Source organism: Aphidius gifuensis, linkage group LG6 (genome assembly GCF_014905175.1).
Source record: "Aphidius gifuensis isolate YNYX2018 linkage group LG6, ASM1490517v1, whole genome shotgun sequence".
NCBI lineage: Eukaryota > Metazoa > Arthropoda > Insecta > Hymenoptera > Braconidae > Aphidius > Aphidius gifuensis.
In genome coordinates this window covers 14883579-14900958 of record NC_057793.1, presented here as the reverse complement: position 1 = coordinate 14900958, position 17380 = coordinate 14883579, and the positions used below count along the sequence as shown (strand labels likewise).

At 31.0% G+C, this 17380-nt stretch overlaps 2 protein-coding genes across 5 annotated transcripts in view; both read left to right on the top strand.

Moving 5' to 3' along the window:
* Window positions 1–10865, top strand: part of LOC122859542 (glutamate receptor ionotropic, NMDA 2B) — a 414324-nt gene extending 403459 nt beyond the window's left edge. The window contains exons 16-17 of one of the 4 annotated variants that reach the window (XR_006374357.1): window positions 9364–9669; window positions 10696–10865. Coding sequence is in view for 3 of the 4 variants with exons in the window: in XM_044163196.1 (XP_044019131.1) it covers window positions 1301–1385 (85 nt within the window). In the remaining variant the exon portion in view is untranslated. Of the gene's footprint in view, window positions 1–1300; window positions 2652–9363; window positions 9683–10695 lie in introns of those variants that run through there. The other 3 variants (XM_044163202.1, XM_044163197.1, XM_044163196.1) reach the window with 3 other exon arrangements.
* LOC122859886 lies at window positions 9379–17000 on the top strand. The gene is made up of 3 exons (XM_044163570.1): window positions 9379–9669; window positions 15747–16593; window positions 16681–17000. Exons 1-3 carry the CDS (start codon window positions 9379–9381, stop codon window positions 16998–17000), a joined length of 1458 nt encoding a protein of 485 aa, XP_044019505.1.
* The last annotated feature ends 380 nt before the right edge of the window (window positions 17001–17380 follow it).

Sequence of the window (17380 nt, the reverse complement as noted above, 5' to 3'; positions counted from 1 at the left end):
TTCCTGTTTACGAAACACAATCTGAAGCACTGTATGCGAATAAGAATGAGATAAAATTTCTAATGTTGTTAAGTATAAATACAAAAAAATTTTTCTAAAATATATTGTTGATTGTATAAAAGAATGAAAAAAAATTGTTATTGTTATTACTGTCAGATTGTTAAGTATGTCCAATAGATTAAGATAAACTATAAAAGTTTTTATATGTATTGCTACAATCTTATATTCATTATTTTCTTCTCAAAAAATGTACATAATCAGTTTGTCACTTTTTTATTAGAACCAGTGATAAAAGAAAAATAACCTGTATATTTCTCCTAGATAGCCATTGAATGCATTACACAACTGATCGATTCACAAACAAATAAATAAAAAATTTAGACCTAGACAACAGAAAATCAATACTTTTTCCATCGAATGTTTAACTAGAAGATAGCTTACAGCCTGTTGAATTCCGTTTCTTGAAAAAATTATTGTGACCTCATTAAAATTTCAGAGCAAAATAAATTTTTTTATTATCATTAAAAATATACAGGGAATGTGATATTTCGAATAGGATATTTCGATACAAGAGACCAACGTAGCATTTTGGTTACCAATGATAATGCTTCGGCTCTATGTATTTAAATATAATTAAATATAATAAACCTGTAAAATACCAATGTCTAAGGTACTCGAATAGTGGGGAAAAATCTTAGCGCATCGCTGACCATCTGGTGTGTGAAGTTCGAAATCCTGCATATCGTAGGCAGTGAGGATAATATTTTTTCAGTAGTCTTATAATAATGAATAAACCAGTATTTGTAATATAATAATCGAAATATAATTTGTCTAAACGATGAAAAGTTATGTCAGGGTTATCGAAATGGAAAGATAAAGTTTTATTTATTCATAATAATAAAAGTGTGTGCCATGCCTAGCAATACTTTTTGATTGACTATTTGTAAGCGGACAAGTATTAATCAATGATATTCGGTAATACTCTCCATAGATAGAAAAAAAAAAGAAAAATTTGGAAAGAAATTAGCAATAAAAGTGATCAGCTGTTGGTATTAGAAAAAAAATTTGTTTCGGAAAAAATTTCTGTTATTTTATTCAGGTGACTATGTTTAAATCGATTTATCGAATGTAACAATAAATAAACTTCTAAACTTTAACCATCCTGCATCTCGGCTTTAACACTTTCATGATTATAACGAACGAATAGGTCCTTGTTTCAACTGACAAGGCGAATGCTTCAAGAATAGATCACTGTAAATAATAATGATAATAATAATAATAATGATATCGGCCTATATAGAGCTGTCTCAGCCGGAGCACCTTATTATCGTCTTGGTTTTTTCTTGACTTGGATCACTACTTGGTTAGGATCACGACATGGATAACTCAACACAGAAAGATGAGGCTCTCTTTACAGCGGATCACGACATGGCTAACGACTTCCTAGAGGTCAACAACGACTTGGACACCATGGAGGACGAGATGTCCAAGGATCACGAGCAGCACGGGACCGGAATCTTTGCATCCGCAGAAGCAACGCTCTCCACTGCCCCACTGGCTCCCGGGACAACAAGTCCACTGGCTGGTTCACTGGCTAACTTGGGTATTGACAACCCAGGTGCCAGGTCACCCTGAATAAGGTTGTCGAGAAGATTAATGAGTGGAATCATATGGAGTTAGTTCCAGTGTTCCCAATCACTCCCGAGAAGGGTGATAAGTTGGATAGCGTAAAAAAGGTTAGGCCCTTGGTTCTCGGAGAGGAAACGCTGGTTGACCATAGGAATCTCACAGATACTGAGGTTGACAACATCATAGTGGATCAGTTCATTGTCAGAACGTTCTGGGGCATTCAGTCCGAGGGCATTAACAACCAACTCGGATCTTAGACATCTGGATGCCACAGTACTATTGCTTCTAGAACAGTTCGCGATATATCCCACACTACGGCCCAACATAGTGAAAAGAGTCACAGCGACGTTGTAAAGACGATGTAATGACGTAGCTGGTGATGCCAAGAAGAGTTGTACTTCCTTGACTGGCAAAATATCTCGTGCATTTCCAAGAGATTTACGAACTCACTCCCCCGGATCTCGACACCAACTGGGGATTTAAAAATGCCATCGTTTGATACGAAAAGGACACAAAAACTATTTGGACAGAAGGCTGATGTTGGGAGTGGGTATCGTCAAGATAAACCTCATGACTTGATAATTGAAAGAACTTCCAACAACCACAAGCCCAGCTCTCACCAGAAACGCTCCCGACCAAGGTGCTGTCGTCACTCAGGTGCAATAACTGAATGGTACTGCAAGATTACTAGCAGTTGGCGCTGTAGTAGTTGTCTGCTACAACTGTCTTGCACCAAAGGTACATGAATTGTATCAAAGCACCAGCACCGGAAAGGTTCTGTCAACGATGTGGTCGTCGAGGTCACACGTTGCCTACGTGTCCAAAGTGTTCAGCTCATTGATTTGCTGCTGGACCATACGTTCCAGCTTATGGATGCAACGTACCACACGTTTGCCAACAGTGCCACCTTCGCTCAGCCTGGAAGGTTCCCAGACCAAATGAGGCCGCAGCTTTAAGTCCACCAGGTAGAGGACGTCTTCAACGTGGCTCGCGTCGCCATAAAAGATGGCTGACTAAGATGGATCTTGTACATGTACTCTCGAATAATTTTAAGTTATGAAAATACAAATAAACTGTAAAAAAAAAATTATTTGTTTTCTGGTTACTTCATTTGCCTGGAGGATAAGTAATGGTTCACTTGGTATCTTGTCGATTTCAGTTCTCGTTCAATATCTCGAAATTCTCGATTGTGAGTTCTTTTTCGAAATCCAGGAAATCTCGATTGTAAATTTTCGTTCGATATATCGGTTGTCTCAATTCTAGTTTTTGTAGTATAGTTTCATAGTTCACTTGTTATTGATCTTTTGTAGTTTGGTTCTCGCCGCAATGAAGACTCGGCGCGGAAATCTTGCCACTTTTACTCAGGCTGCGCAAAAGTCTTGAGCGCTTCTTGGCTTATAGTAGGAGTGACCCTTTTTTCTCTTGAAACAGATAAGTCTAGTCTTAACCTCAAGAAAGTCTTGGCTCTTTTCGAACAGTAAGGATTTTTTTGAAATATAGAATGGCTAGCTCTAAAGAGAGGTTCCCTAATAAAACCTCCAATTTGAAGAATTCCAAGAGGAGGCGTACAAAAAGATCCCTCTGGTTCCCGTAATCATAAGGATCACTCTAACACTCTGTTGAAGCCTCTCGTTAATACTGTACATGATCTCTCTGAAAATGTCAAAGCTATAGAGACTCTCCTAGCTCACTCGGAAAGTCGTCTTCGAGGAAGACCAACAAAAGATGGCAGTCGTGCTTTATCAGCAAGTAGAGTCGTTCGTACCCTTTAGGTTATTGAGCCGACTCTACAACCTAGAGACGACGAGCTTTCAAAGGATCTCGATCTACGATTGCATGATTTGTTAAATTATCGTGAGGACGCTCAAAGAGAATCTCGCAACAATAGCGAAGTTCGTACAATGCCACCAGCCATAAAGACGTTGAGGAATTCTTGGCACGCATAGACGACGCTCTCGCTAGTTTTCCTGTTAGGGAAGAATATCTCTTGGGTATCTTACGTAGGTGTCTAAAAGACATGACGTTCTTATGGTATCAAGAAAAGACTTTATTAGCTGGGAGACGGCCTGCAAAGCTTTTCGATCTCGATTTTCTGCCTTCATTAAAAGCCGAAATATTAACACGTACACAAAGCCGGTACGGAAGTATTAGTAAATTTCTGTCGAAAATGGATGGGTTTTTTTCTAAAACGATCCAACCATGGCCTCAGTCGACAGGTAGTATACCGTAACTTATTTCCAAAATTCCGAATCGGATTACGATTCGACAAGTATCTCACTCTACCCGAATTGAAAGGCATGTTAAGACAAGAGAAGAACATGGAATGTTCACGAATGTGATTCTAAGCCGAACATGGTCAAAGCTTTCGATGGTGACGAGTCACCAGTGGATCTAGAAGAGTTTTTGGAAGAGGATCCCGAAATGTTGGATGCATTGGGTCATCCCAAAACTCGTGGAAAGTTCAATCGTGAAAACGTTTTTCAGTTAGTCGATAATTCGATTATCTGAATTTTGTTTTTGCAGAAACATTTTCTCGATTTTCTTTTTACAAGGTTTAAATTTTGTTTTCATTCAACGATTTGAAATTTTATGTGTATTGTAACTGATTTTTCTACCGATAAGGTGTCAGCTACTATGGGATCAACGCGGATTTCTCACCATCCTCCTCTCTTACCGCCAGAAGAGAGCCACCTGGTATATAACGGCAATCAACGGACCGTGGGGTAGTTTCGGGACCAATGGCCGCCGACGGCCATTCTGGTAGCGACCATTTAGTTTATTTATTTTATGCTACTAGGTCACTGCTGCGCTTACATAGGCAATTAGACCTCTAGTCTATTTCGCCGTCCCCACATTTCCTTTAAGCTACCATTACACCCGATCTTACAGCAAACGCCACGATCGCGGTTATTGATAGCTTCATGATCTCTTCGGGTTCGCAAAAGTGCTTCCCGAAGCATTGAAATCTAACGACGAGTAGGGTTCAATATTTACGCTGAGTCAAAATTCACGGTTGGAGATGATCGGTGTGACATCTGGTGGAATAATGTATTAAACACTAAATAAAAATCCACTAAAAATAAATTAATTTTAAACCAAAACACTGCGTCATATTAACAATAAAAATGAAACATCACTTAGCGTTATTATTGCGTGATCTAAATGACACTAAAGGCACTAACATAAAATAATTTTTTACGAAATAATGACAATAACATTGAAATCATTTGAAACACAAAGCTAAGATGTCTGTTAGTGTTATATTAAAAAAACTCAAACACATTTTGTGAGTTGCGAAACCTGAAAAAATGTGTAATTATAGAAACATTAAAATAAAATAACCCAAGAAAAAAACTTAATCAAAAAAAAAAAAATAATAACTCAAGAAATAAAAATGCAATTAAAATATTGAATTATTTATTTTTTATTTCTTGAAAAACATGAAAAGAATTTTTTCTATATAATTATTTTTTTAAAGTCGAAGGAGTGTTATATTTGATGTCTAATGTTTTTTTTTTTCTTAATTGTAAATCTGATTTTTTTTTTTTTAGGTTCATTTTTTTCTGATCCTTCTACGCCTTTTATTTGTTCGGCTTTTACAAGTTTTTTTAGGTTGTCTGTTCCATTTTCTTCATGCTTTTTCTTCATCAACTTCAAGTTCTTTTTTTTTTTATTGAATCTTCGAGTTTTTCATCTTTTTCAGCTTGAGCATCATTTTTTTTTTCTATTTCATCTTTTTTTATTTCTTGTTCTACTTTAGGGTCTTTAGAAAAACGCTAAATGATATAATAATTTATGTTCCATGTCATCCTACCGAGTCTATATTGAGTGTCGTTGAAACACCCTGTTTAATAAAAAAATTTATATTTCTGTGATAAAAAAAAAATATTAATGGTAATTAATAATAGCGATAAGATAACAAGTAATTGTATTTTCTTTTAACTATTATTTTATACCATGTACCCCACAATCTATATTTAGTATTTCAAAAAAACTGACGCCAATCAATAATAGTGATAAGATAAAAACTAATTTTAATTTTTTTAAATTATTATTCGATGTCATGTAACCCACTATTTAGATTTAGTGTTTTTGAAAAACGCTAAATAATATAATGCTTCATGACATCTCAACCACAGTCTATGTTTAGTGTCTTAAAAAACCCTAATCAATAATATAATTTACATCTCTGTTATTAAAAAAAACTATCAACGATAGTTCATAATAGTGAAAAGACAACAAGGAATTTAACTTGTATAATTTAACTTTCGTTAACCATTATTTGATGTCATATAACCCGCAATTCATATTTAGTGTCTTCAAAAAACACGCTAAATAGAATAATAATTTATGCTTCGTGACATACCAACTACAGTCTATATTTAGTGTCATTAGAAACCCTAATTCATAAAATAATTCATATCTCTGTTAATAAAAAAAAACTATTGATAAAAATTAATAATAGTGATAAGATAACAAGTATCTCAAAAACCCTAGATAATAAATCATTTATAAAAAAAAAACAATATTTAATTTTCATCATTGATATCGTTTTTTTTTTTTCGTTTCGTCCGCACATTGCCTTTGTGTAAGATTAGAATAATAAAAGGAAAGAGAGAAACATGTCTCATGCCGTGAAAGACAAAGAAAAAAGAGGGAAGAAAAACGAAAAACAAAAACGTCAGTCGATTATTCCAGAATAAAAAAAAAAAATTACATCTTTATGACAATATACGTATAAAATACATTCTAAATTAAAAAATAGTGAAAATTGAATTATCAAGTATTACTTACTGATGGACCTCTGATTTTGACTGGCCGTTGCATTCACATTGCAAATTCAAAACGTAATATTTTAACTTTTCGATATCTGTTATGATGGATCACGTTTAGAATTAGCTGCCTCGTCTGTCACACTTTTCATAATCTTATAGTTGTGTATATCAATTTTTTTACGCCACGACATGTAACTGTCCTCTCCCTCATCAAACGAATGAAATTTTGATAATTTGAATACTGCCATTCTTACATTAGTATTATTAGCCATGATATAGATTGTGAATCGAAACTTGCTTCCGTCGTAAACCTAGTATCTAACGCTACTGAGCTACGGGCTCGTACGGCAGTACCTGATGATTTACGGGAAAACTCGAGATTCATCGGTATTGAGGGTTAGGGAGGGATAAAAAAGATATCTAGAATAGAGGCTGACTTGTTTTTTTATTTTAATAGATTTCTCGAATTTTAAACAGATTCAATATAGTAAATAATAGATAAGTGATAATTTATTTTACTGTTTGCAAGTTACGCAATTTGTTTATATTATTATTTATAAAAAATATCATTCCACTTCAGTGTCATTTCAATGACACTAGGTTACTTTTCAGGTTTATGTTTCAAGTATCATTTTGTTTGAAAATTTATAAATGATATAGTTTATAAACATAATGTTCCGGGTCGAACCACATGTCTGTCGGTCCCAAACTGACCAGACTTTAATTCTTTTTATTTTTTAAACAAAATACAATAAGTTGATAAGTTTTAAACATTACTCGGTTTTTTATGGCTACTTCGTGAAACGACAAACTTTAGAATAACATATGACTAACAATTTGATTTTATATTTTTTCTAAAATACTTTAAACAACGATTTAATTTATGTACTTTTCAATAGCTTTTCTACAAACTCGAATATTCCCACATATGGTCAACTCATGCATAGATTTTTTTAGTAAAAATCACGTAACAAATAAAACCATAAACTCAAGTTTCTCTTTGGTACTATTATAACATATTTTTTAAAACATTATTTGTCAAGAATTAGAGAAAATCTCACATCTGTCAAACAACTGCACTAACGTATTTTCGATACACAGAATGATCGTAAAATCGACAAGAAAAAGTAAATTTATAACTTTTTGAAATAAACTAAATTCATGAAAACGTCTTGGACTTTTCGGTCGTAAAATCTATATTTTTTGTTTACACATGGTATTTTTTATGTCACCCTTTGGACCACACAAGGCCCAATTTGATGTCTAAAAATCCCACCACCTACACCTAGTTTTTACCCTCTCTTGAACTAATTTTTGACCAATTAAAACTAATTTTTTAACTAAGTACACACCCATTTTTTGGACTTAACAATTTTCAATAAACTGAGAAATCAGTTGCTCTTCAACACTCGTTTACGTAACATCTTTAATTAATATTGATTCGCGTACAACGGGATTTCTTTATACTTACAATATAAAATAGTAGTGTCTGTCCATGACAACACTTTTTTAGAGTCAACTCAATATACAATATACAATACAATTAATTATAATTTTAGTGAATTAATAAAGTGAATATATTAATAGAATTTAAGCCACAGTGTTTGGATTTATTTAAAGTGTTATTCGTATTATTTCAATTTACAACCTATCCTCCACATCCTTTGATAACCCTGTATCAAACTCAAGGCCTTACAACCCTTGTGAAATTATCGTGGTATATTTGGATACGTGGTGCGATACACATAAAATTATAATTTTATCGAGAGGCACGGTAGTGCCTCGTGTCAAGTGTGAGGAAAAAAATAATAATACCGAAAAAAAAAAAATGAAAGCGCAAAAACACTACCGAGCCTACATCAAATAGAGGTAACCTCATCCCTCGCTAATTTTTAAAAATTTATTTAAAATATGATAATGACGATAAAAATGAATGATTTTTATAATTCAAAATTCTATTGTATCAAGCTTTGCTATAAAAAAAAAAAAGGAATTATATAATCGTTTAGTACAATGCTTGTACTAACAACTGAATCATCTTTAACTGATTCTTCAATATTTAATAAATATGCATGTATATTATTTCTTCCAGAATTTATGCTATTATATCTAGCAAATAAATTTAAATCATCAAATATATCTCTTTGATAATTAAACAATTTTTCGTTTAGTGTCAGCCTGTAAGTTAAGATTTGTGTCCGGTAGTGTAGCAATTGTGAATATATTTGGTCAGGGACGTGTCATCAGACTTTGTATCTCCAACAACTTGTTTTTTTTTTTCTTGTCAACTCATTTTATAATAAACTTAAGAAGTATTCTTCTATTTATCTTTTTATGTCACATAGAACATATTTCTACAATCACAATAGTACTTATTTTTTTTTGAATATAATATGGACAATGTCATTGTCGGTTTTTTCGTTGTTAAAGTTATCATGAATGTCTCAGGGGATCAGCCTTGACATTAAGTATAATACAAAAGGTCCATTTTCTAATATAATTTTAAATATCACTGAAGCACTAAACTATGAACATTGGACATCAAATTTTTTTTTTTCCCGTAAATCATTGTAAGAATTTTTACAACCATCGGCATTGATAAACGAAATACAGAATTGTCGAACTTCTCATTTAATTTCTTTCATCAACCGGTTTTAGTCATTATTAATAATATATATAAAATATAGTATTATTTTTTTTTAAATAAACAATTTTTTCACTCGATATGATCAATTATTTATATTTCGTTCAAATTTCATTTGATTTTGATTGGTTTTTTCAATTACAATAATTTTCTTTAGTTATTTTGAAAAGTTTTGGTAATTAATCATTTTTTATGTACGACTGAAGACATTGGTGGATTACGTTATGATGACGTAAAAAGTAATCCAAAAAAATTAAATCGAAAATATTTCCTCCTCGACCATCTACATTGAAGGAATTTGGTGCATCATTGCAGGTTGTAGGAAAAGACATGCTACGTTACGATGATGGTGAGAAAGGTAGCCAAATGTTATCTCGTGTTATAACTGTTGATGAAAAAGTTGGTCAACTCTTCAGAAAAAAAGGGTACCTTTTGGAACAAACAGATGAGCCAGAAAGTACTATGCTTGTTACTGCTGATGCAAAATTTGTAAAAAAACTTTTAAAAACCAAAGAGCTCGCAGCAGACATTTATACTGACGGAACATTTCCGTCCAGTATCAGTATGAATGAACTCGAATTATGTCAAACTTATATAATTCAAATTGGAGCATACAATCAGGTAAACATTCTGGTGATTATTAAATGACATAAAATTAAGCCTTCCACTCATTTAGTGTTTTGTCATTTATCGTTCTGACTTAAATATAAATGATTGATTTAAAAAAAAAGTTATAATTAATTTTTCTGTTTTTAACACGATTAGTGTGTTTATATTGATTTCGAAAAAAATTATCTTACGTAAGTGCCTCTAGTGTCATTCAGAACATAACGACGATTTTAAGTGATATTTCAGCTTCGTGTTTTACTTTTGTTAAAAAAATTATAAATAATATTTTTGATAAATATATTACATCTTATTATAAAGCATTCACCGATTTTTCACCGAAATGACACGAAACATACGAAGCTGAATATCACTTAGTACCATTTGAATAGTAGTAGTAAAAACCTTCGTCAAATTGATGACTTTTTTTTCACTATGCAAATGACACTAACGGAACTAAAATAAAATTATGACACAAAGACATATTTTAGCGTTTTTCCAATGGAGTATTTTTATTCGAATAGTCTTCACTCTGTATTGTTAGATTGAACAGGTGTTCCAATTATAATTATTTATTTTGAAAACAATTCAGGCATGGCCCATTGCTTACTGTTCCTAGACCGACGGCAGCTCTTCCAGCTCTAATAGCTTAGGCACTTGGCCTCGACGAATTTTAATTGCTTTAAAAACTTAGAATATTTTTCTACGAATCGGCACAAACTGTAAGTTATCCTTACTCAATATTTTATTGATTATTTTATTAATTTGTTGTTTAAACAATATTTAAGTAACATTTAGTTACTTGAATTATCAATTTAAATTCATCAAATCATTTGTAATTTTTACTTGTATTAAATTACGACCGCATGGTCTGAATTTTTCTTGCTCGTGTAAATTAAATTCAGGGCACGCTTTGTGTTGAATTAATTAATCAAATAAATATTGAATAATATGAATTACAATTTGCTGCAGTAAATAATCAAGTTATTTATTTAAAATAATTAAATATTTAATTATAAAAATTCACGACCTCGTGGTCAGCCATTTTGAACTTGGCAAAACTAGACGAAACTAGCCAAAAAATGAAAATGAGAACATACGGACATGGAGGCTAATATGGACGATAAGTCACGTCCCTCACCGCGGGGGCCACGGCACTGAATTCGGGTGCGTCCCGTACGAGGATGCGGACGAGAATAACAAGAAGGACTTCAACGCATTGAATTTTTAGAAAAAATTCCAGGAAAATAAAAATTAAATACGTGGTGTTCCGTCGGAAAGAGAGGTGAGTGAGAAGAGAGAGAGAAAATAAGGTAAAATTCATTTTTGTAAAATAAAATAGAATATAAAATAAAAAAATTAAATAAAAAATAAAATATACAACAAACATTAGGCTAGCGTGCCTAATCCTTTGACGGCACGAGTCAATGCCAACTAATGCCTCAGACTGACCACTTTTGCCATTAGAAAAACGTTGCAGTTTGAGGACAATAAGGATTAGGCCGCTGACCTCGAAGACCACCCAGTTTTTCGAAAAATAAAATAAAAAAAAAATGTAAAAACATTTTTTAAAGTTTGTCGGGTCCAGGCAACGCTTGGTTATACAAGCGTCGTTTGGCCTTCTAGAATTTTCCAGAATTTTCATGTTGAGGCCCAGAAGCTGAGTTAGCGTCCTGGACCTTTTTTCAGTTTAGTTGCATTCGCAGTCTTGTAGCCTACGCATCTCTCTCTTGTCACTTGCTCTTAATAAAAATCGACTTAAATAACAACAATTCAAGAAAATAAATTCAAACCAAATTTAATAAATAAATTAAATAATAATATGAAATTTAAATAATTTAAATGATAATTATTAAAATTAAACGATAACAAACAAAAATATTATTGTGTTGATTATTTAAATTGACTATCCTAAAATCATTACTAGATATAAATCTCTTACCGAGCAATATATCCAACATTTTTTGGTGCCGAAACCAGGGAGATTTAAAATAACTAAATTAAAATAAAATAGTTATATTTTATCAAAAAAACAATAAATAAATATACAAATTAAGTGAATCAATTTAATTTAACCAAGTGACAAGTGCGTCCATTTGTGTAACTTATACACTTATAATAAACATATATTTAAAAAATATATTTTATTATATATAAACAATTCAAATAATTATATTCAAACAATATTAATTAATTAAATTTAAAGTGACAACATTTCATTTTTGCGCAAATAATATTAAACTAACAATCAAAATATATATAACATATTTATTATAAACTTGGTACAAGTGACAGTGCGGTATTTGTGCAAAATAAAAATTAATAATAATTCTAATATCTATAAAAAATTGTATAATAATATAGTTTATTAGAAACCAATTGAACAATTATATTCAAATTCAAATATATATACTCATATACATATATATATATGGGGCATTCCAAGTCAAATCACCGAGTCATCGGCCTGACCCCTACCGATTCACTTGGAAATTTTTTCCTAGGAGTATTTTGGACCAAAAAACGACCTTATTTTTTTTCAATTTTTTTCCACCATTTTTACACCATAAAATAATTTTTTTTTTCCTACTATCGAGTACTTCTCAAATTAGACCAGGTTTAAAATTCTAAAATTTTTCCCATATCATCTCGAGGTAAAAACAAGTCACCCATAAAAATTTGGGAATGGGTCGAGAATATTTACTAATTTTTTTATAACTGATTAAAAAAAATTTTTTTTACGAATTTTAAAAATAGAAAAATTTAATAATGGTTTCTTGTAGAGAAATCAAAAATAAAAATAAATGATATCTTGATGAATTTTGTTTTTCTCTATATTTAAGGATGGAAAGATAGAAAAACTGCGATGCTTGAAATTCAATTTTTGAAGCTTTTACCCTCGAAATATGGAAAGAACCAAAATTTGCCCGGATATCATTTATTTTTATTTTTGATTTCTCTACAAGAAACCATCATTAGATTATTTTAAAATTAGATTATTTTAAAATTCGTAAAAAAAATTTTTTTTAAGGGAGAACGGCCCCCATTGAAGGAAATTATAAACTTCTTTTTTTATTGTGTTTTTAGATAGTTAAAATTATGATGAATCTATTAATACAAATTTCTACGTTTCTTACAGACTTAGTTTAAGAGTTATAATGTTTATAAAAAAAAAAATTTAACATGGGCTCTTATGGAGTAATGAAAAAATGACCCTCCAAAACAGTAGTTATTGCAAAAAAAAGTATAGACCGGAATTATTTTGTATAGTGTTTTTTTGTGAATATAAGTAAATGAAATTATTTAGAACAGATTGACAGTTTTAGTTTTGTCAATTGCTATCTTATTGTTTATAAAAAATAGCAATAAAAAAAAAAAAAACGCTAATTTTATCATTTTTTTTTTCTTGTCAACAAAAATATGGCAACTACGCATTGGATTCGTGTTATAAATTTGATGGTATATTATCGACTGCGTCTCTAAAACGCGTGTCTACTTAGATCAAGCGTTGCCGTCTTGTTGTGTAGGTGTGAATTTTTTTTTAATTGTGTGGGTAAAAAAAATCAAAAGTTTTCACGTCAGCGACTGGTTTTAGTACAGGCAAAAAATAGAGCTCAGGGACAAAACTTTTGGTTGAAATGATACGTACCGTTCTCCCTTAATCAGTTATAAAAAAATTAGTAATTATTCTCGGCCCATTCCCAAATTTTTATGGGTGACTTGTTTTTACCTCGAGATGATATGAGAATAATTTCAGAATTTTAAACCTGGTCTAATTTGAGAAGTACTCGATAATAGGAAAAAAAAAATTATTTTATGGTTTAAAAATGGTGGAAAAAAATTGAAAAAAATAAGGTCGTTTTTTGGTCCAAAATACACCTAGAAAAAAATTTCCAAGTGAATCGGTAGGGGTCAGGCCGATGACTCGGTGATTTGACTTGGAATGCCCCATATGTATATCAAATATATATACGAGCAACAAAGGCGCCCAACACAAGTCAAGTAAAAACTCAACTACGTGCTGACGCCGAACTGCAGCCATCCAGGTCCAAGGACTCATCAAATAACATCGATCATCCTTATTCCATCAATCTCATTGCAGTCCTTGGATATTTTATAAATGTTTTAAGTCTTTTATCCTTAGATTTTCACTAGCTATCATTTGACATCAATATTTTTTGCATCAGGTCATTATTTCTCTAAAAATTAACATAACCATCAAAATTTTAGTAATCCATAAATATCTTTGCCATTCTTGAATATTTTTAAAATGTTTTAAGTCAATTATCCTTAGATTTCCACCAGCTATCAGTTGACATTAATATTTTCAGCACCAGGTCATTATTTTTCCAAAAAAGTAACATAACCTCCAAAATTTTAGCAATCCATTAATATCTTCGCCATCCTTGAATATTTTTGAAATGTTTTTAATCAATTATCCTTAGATTTTCACCAGCTATCATTTGACATCAATATTTTTTGCACCAGGTCATTATTTCTCTAAAAAATGACATAACCTTCAAAATTTCAGTAATCCATTAATATCTTTGCCATTCTTGAATATTTTTGAAATGTTTCCAAGCAATTATCCTTAGATTTTCACCAGCTATCGTTTGACATTAATATTTTTTGCACCAGGTCATTATTTCTTTAAAAAAGTAACATAACCTCCAAAATTTTAGTAATCCATTAATATCTTCGCCATCCTTGAATATTTTTGAAATGTTTTTAATCAATTAGCCTTAGATTTTCACCAGCTATCATTTGACATCAATTTTTTTTGCACCAGGTCATTATTTCTCTAAAAAATAACATAACCTTCAAAATTTTAGTAATCCATTAATATCTTTGCCATTCTTGAATATTTTTGAAATGTTTTCAAGCAATTATCCTTAGATTTTCACCAGCTATCGTTTGACATCAATATTTTTTGCACCAGATCATTATTTCTTCAACAAAGTAACATAACCTCCAAAATTTTAGTAATCCATTAATATCTCAACCATCCTTGAATATTTTTGACATGTTTTTAATTAATTATCCTTAGATTTTCACCAGCTATCGTTTGACAATAATATTTTTTGCACCAGATCATTATTTCTCTAAAAAAGTAACATAACTTCCGAAATTTTAGTAATCCATTAATATTTCAGCCATCCTTGAATATTTTTGAAATGTTTTTAAGCAATTGTGATGTATTTGCATTTATCCTTAGATTTTCACCAGCTATCATTCGACATCAATATTTTTTGCACCAGGTCATTATTTCTCTAAAAAATAACATAACCTTAAAAATTTTAGTAATCCATTAATATCTTTGCCATTCTTGAATATTTTCGAAATGTTTTCAAGCAATTATCCTTAGATTTTCACCAGCTATCGTTTGACATCAATATTTTTTGCACCAGATCATTATTTCTTCAAAAAAGTAACATAACCTCCAAAATTTTAGTAATCCATTAATATCTCAACCATCCTTGAATATTTTTGACATGTTTTTAATTAATTATCCTTAGATTTTCACCAGCTATCGTTTGACAATAATATTTTTTGCACCAGATCATTATTTCTCTAAAAAAGTAACATAACCTCCGAAATTTTAGTAATCCATTAATATTTCAGCCATCCTTGAATATTTTTGAAATGTTTTTAAGCAATTGTGACGTATTTTCTTTTATCCTTAGATTTTCACCAGACGTAAAAATTCAATTGAATGGTTTATTACAGAGCTTGAACAAATTGCTCATCAAGCTAATAAAATAATAGATGATATTAAACCAATGTCTCTTACACGAGATGAAGAATTACAATTTTTGAATGCTAAAAAATGTTATATTTGTGACAAAAATTTCATGAAAAATGACGTTAAAGTACGTGATCACTCGCACTGGACTTCAGAATACCGAGGTGCCGCCCATCAAATATGCAATATTAATTATCAAGAATCATGTATTATCCCAGTAGTATTTCATAACCTCACAGGCTATGATGCACATTTTATCATCAAAAAATTAAAAAACCAGTTTAAAGGTAAAATTGATATACTTGGAATCAATAAAGAAAGATATATTTCATTTACAAAATGTGTCAAGGGTACTAGAATTAAATTGAGATTCATCGATTCATATAGATTTATGGCTAGTTCCATAGATTCATTATCAAATAATTTAGATGATAATAAAAAATCAATAACAAGAAGCCTCTGTAAAAATGATGATGAATTCAATTTAATTACAAAGAAGGGAGTATTTCCGTATCTTGATAAATGGGAAAAATTTGATGACACAACACTTCCATCGAAAGAACAATTTTATTCGAAATTGAATGAAGAAAATATTTCAGATAAAGCATATGCACATGCTCTAAATGTTTGGCAAATGTTTAACATAAAAACCTTGCGAGAATATTCTGATTTATATTTACAGACTGATGTTGCTCTTTTAGCTGATGTTTTTGAAAGCTTCAGAGCTGATTGTTTGAATACATATAAGTTAGATCCAGCACATTATTATACACTACCTGGACTTAGTTTCAGTGCAATGTTGAGATATACTCAGATTGAATTGGAATTGTTAACAGATCCTGAAATGATGTTGTTTATTGAGCAAGGTATAAGAGGTGGTTTATCACAAGTCTCAAATCGATATGGAAAAGCAAATAATCGATATATGGGCAGTGAATATAATCCTGAGGAAGAAGAGTCATTTTTAATGTACCTTGATTTAAATAATATGTATGGAGCAGCAATGAGAGAATATCTTCCAACTTGTAAATTTGAATGGATTGATAACTTTGATATTTCAATATTAAATTCAACTGCTGATAATTCAAAATATGGATACATTCTTGAAGTTGATTTAGATTATCCTGCAAGTTTGCATCATCATCATAAAGATTTTTCTTTAGCACCAGTACGCGAAAAACCACCTCTAGAAACCAGTAAAACTCCAAAACTACTGGCAACTCTAGACAATAAAAAAAATTATGTTATTCATTATAGGAACTTGAAACAATATTGTTCTTTAGGGATGATTATTACTAAAGTTCATCGTGTTTTGAAATTTCAACAAAGTTCATGGCTTCAATCTTATATTGATCTTAATACAGAGTTACGAAAGAAAGCCCGTAGTGCATTTGAAAAAGATCTTAGAAAATTATTTATCAATGCAATTTATGGTAAAACTTTTGAGTCTGTAAGAACTCGTAAATCGATAAAACTTGTACAAAAATATGGTGGTAGAGGTGGAGCAAGATTTTATATATCAAAGCCAAACTTTCACAGTCACTTAATCATTGATGATCTTGTTATAATTGAGATGAAACCAACAAGTATACTTTTTGATTAACCAATTCATCTTGGATTTTCTATTTTGGAAATGTCAAAAACATATATGTATGATTTTCATTACAGTTTCATAAAACCAAAATATGGAGATAAAGTCAAGTATTTATATGGTGATACTGATTCTGCTGTTTACCATATATTCAGTCATAATCCTTATGATTTAATCCGTAATAACCCTGATAAATTTGATACATCTGATTATCCAGAAAATAATCAATATTGAATTCCATTAAAGAATAAAAGAGTTATCGGTATTATGAAAGATGAAAATAACGGAAAAATAATAAAAGAATTCATTGGTTTACGAAGTAAATTATACTCATATGTTATAGCGGATGAAAATGATTCATTAAAAAAACGTGTTCATATGAGAGCAAAGGG

Excerpts from the sequence above, each read along its gene's own strand:
- LOC122859886 (XM_044163570.1), top strand. The coding sequence starts at position 9,379 with ATGCTACGTTACGATGATGGTGAGAAAGGTAGCCAAATGTTATCTCGT. Across the intron at positions 9,670-15,746 it reads AAATTGGAGCATACAATCAG|GGTACTAGAATTAAATTGAG; the intron begins GTAAACATTCTG and ends AAATGTGTCAAG. Across the intron at positions 16,594-16,680 it reads AAAACCACCTCTAGAAACCA|GGATGATTATTACTAAAGTT; the intron begins GTAAAACTCCAA and ends ATTGTTCTTTAG.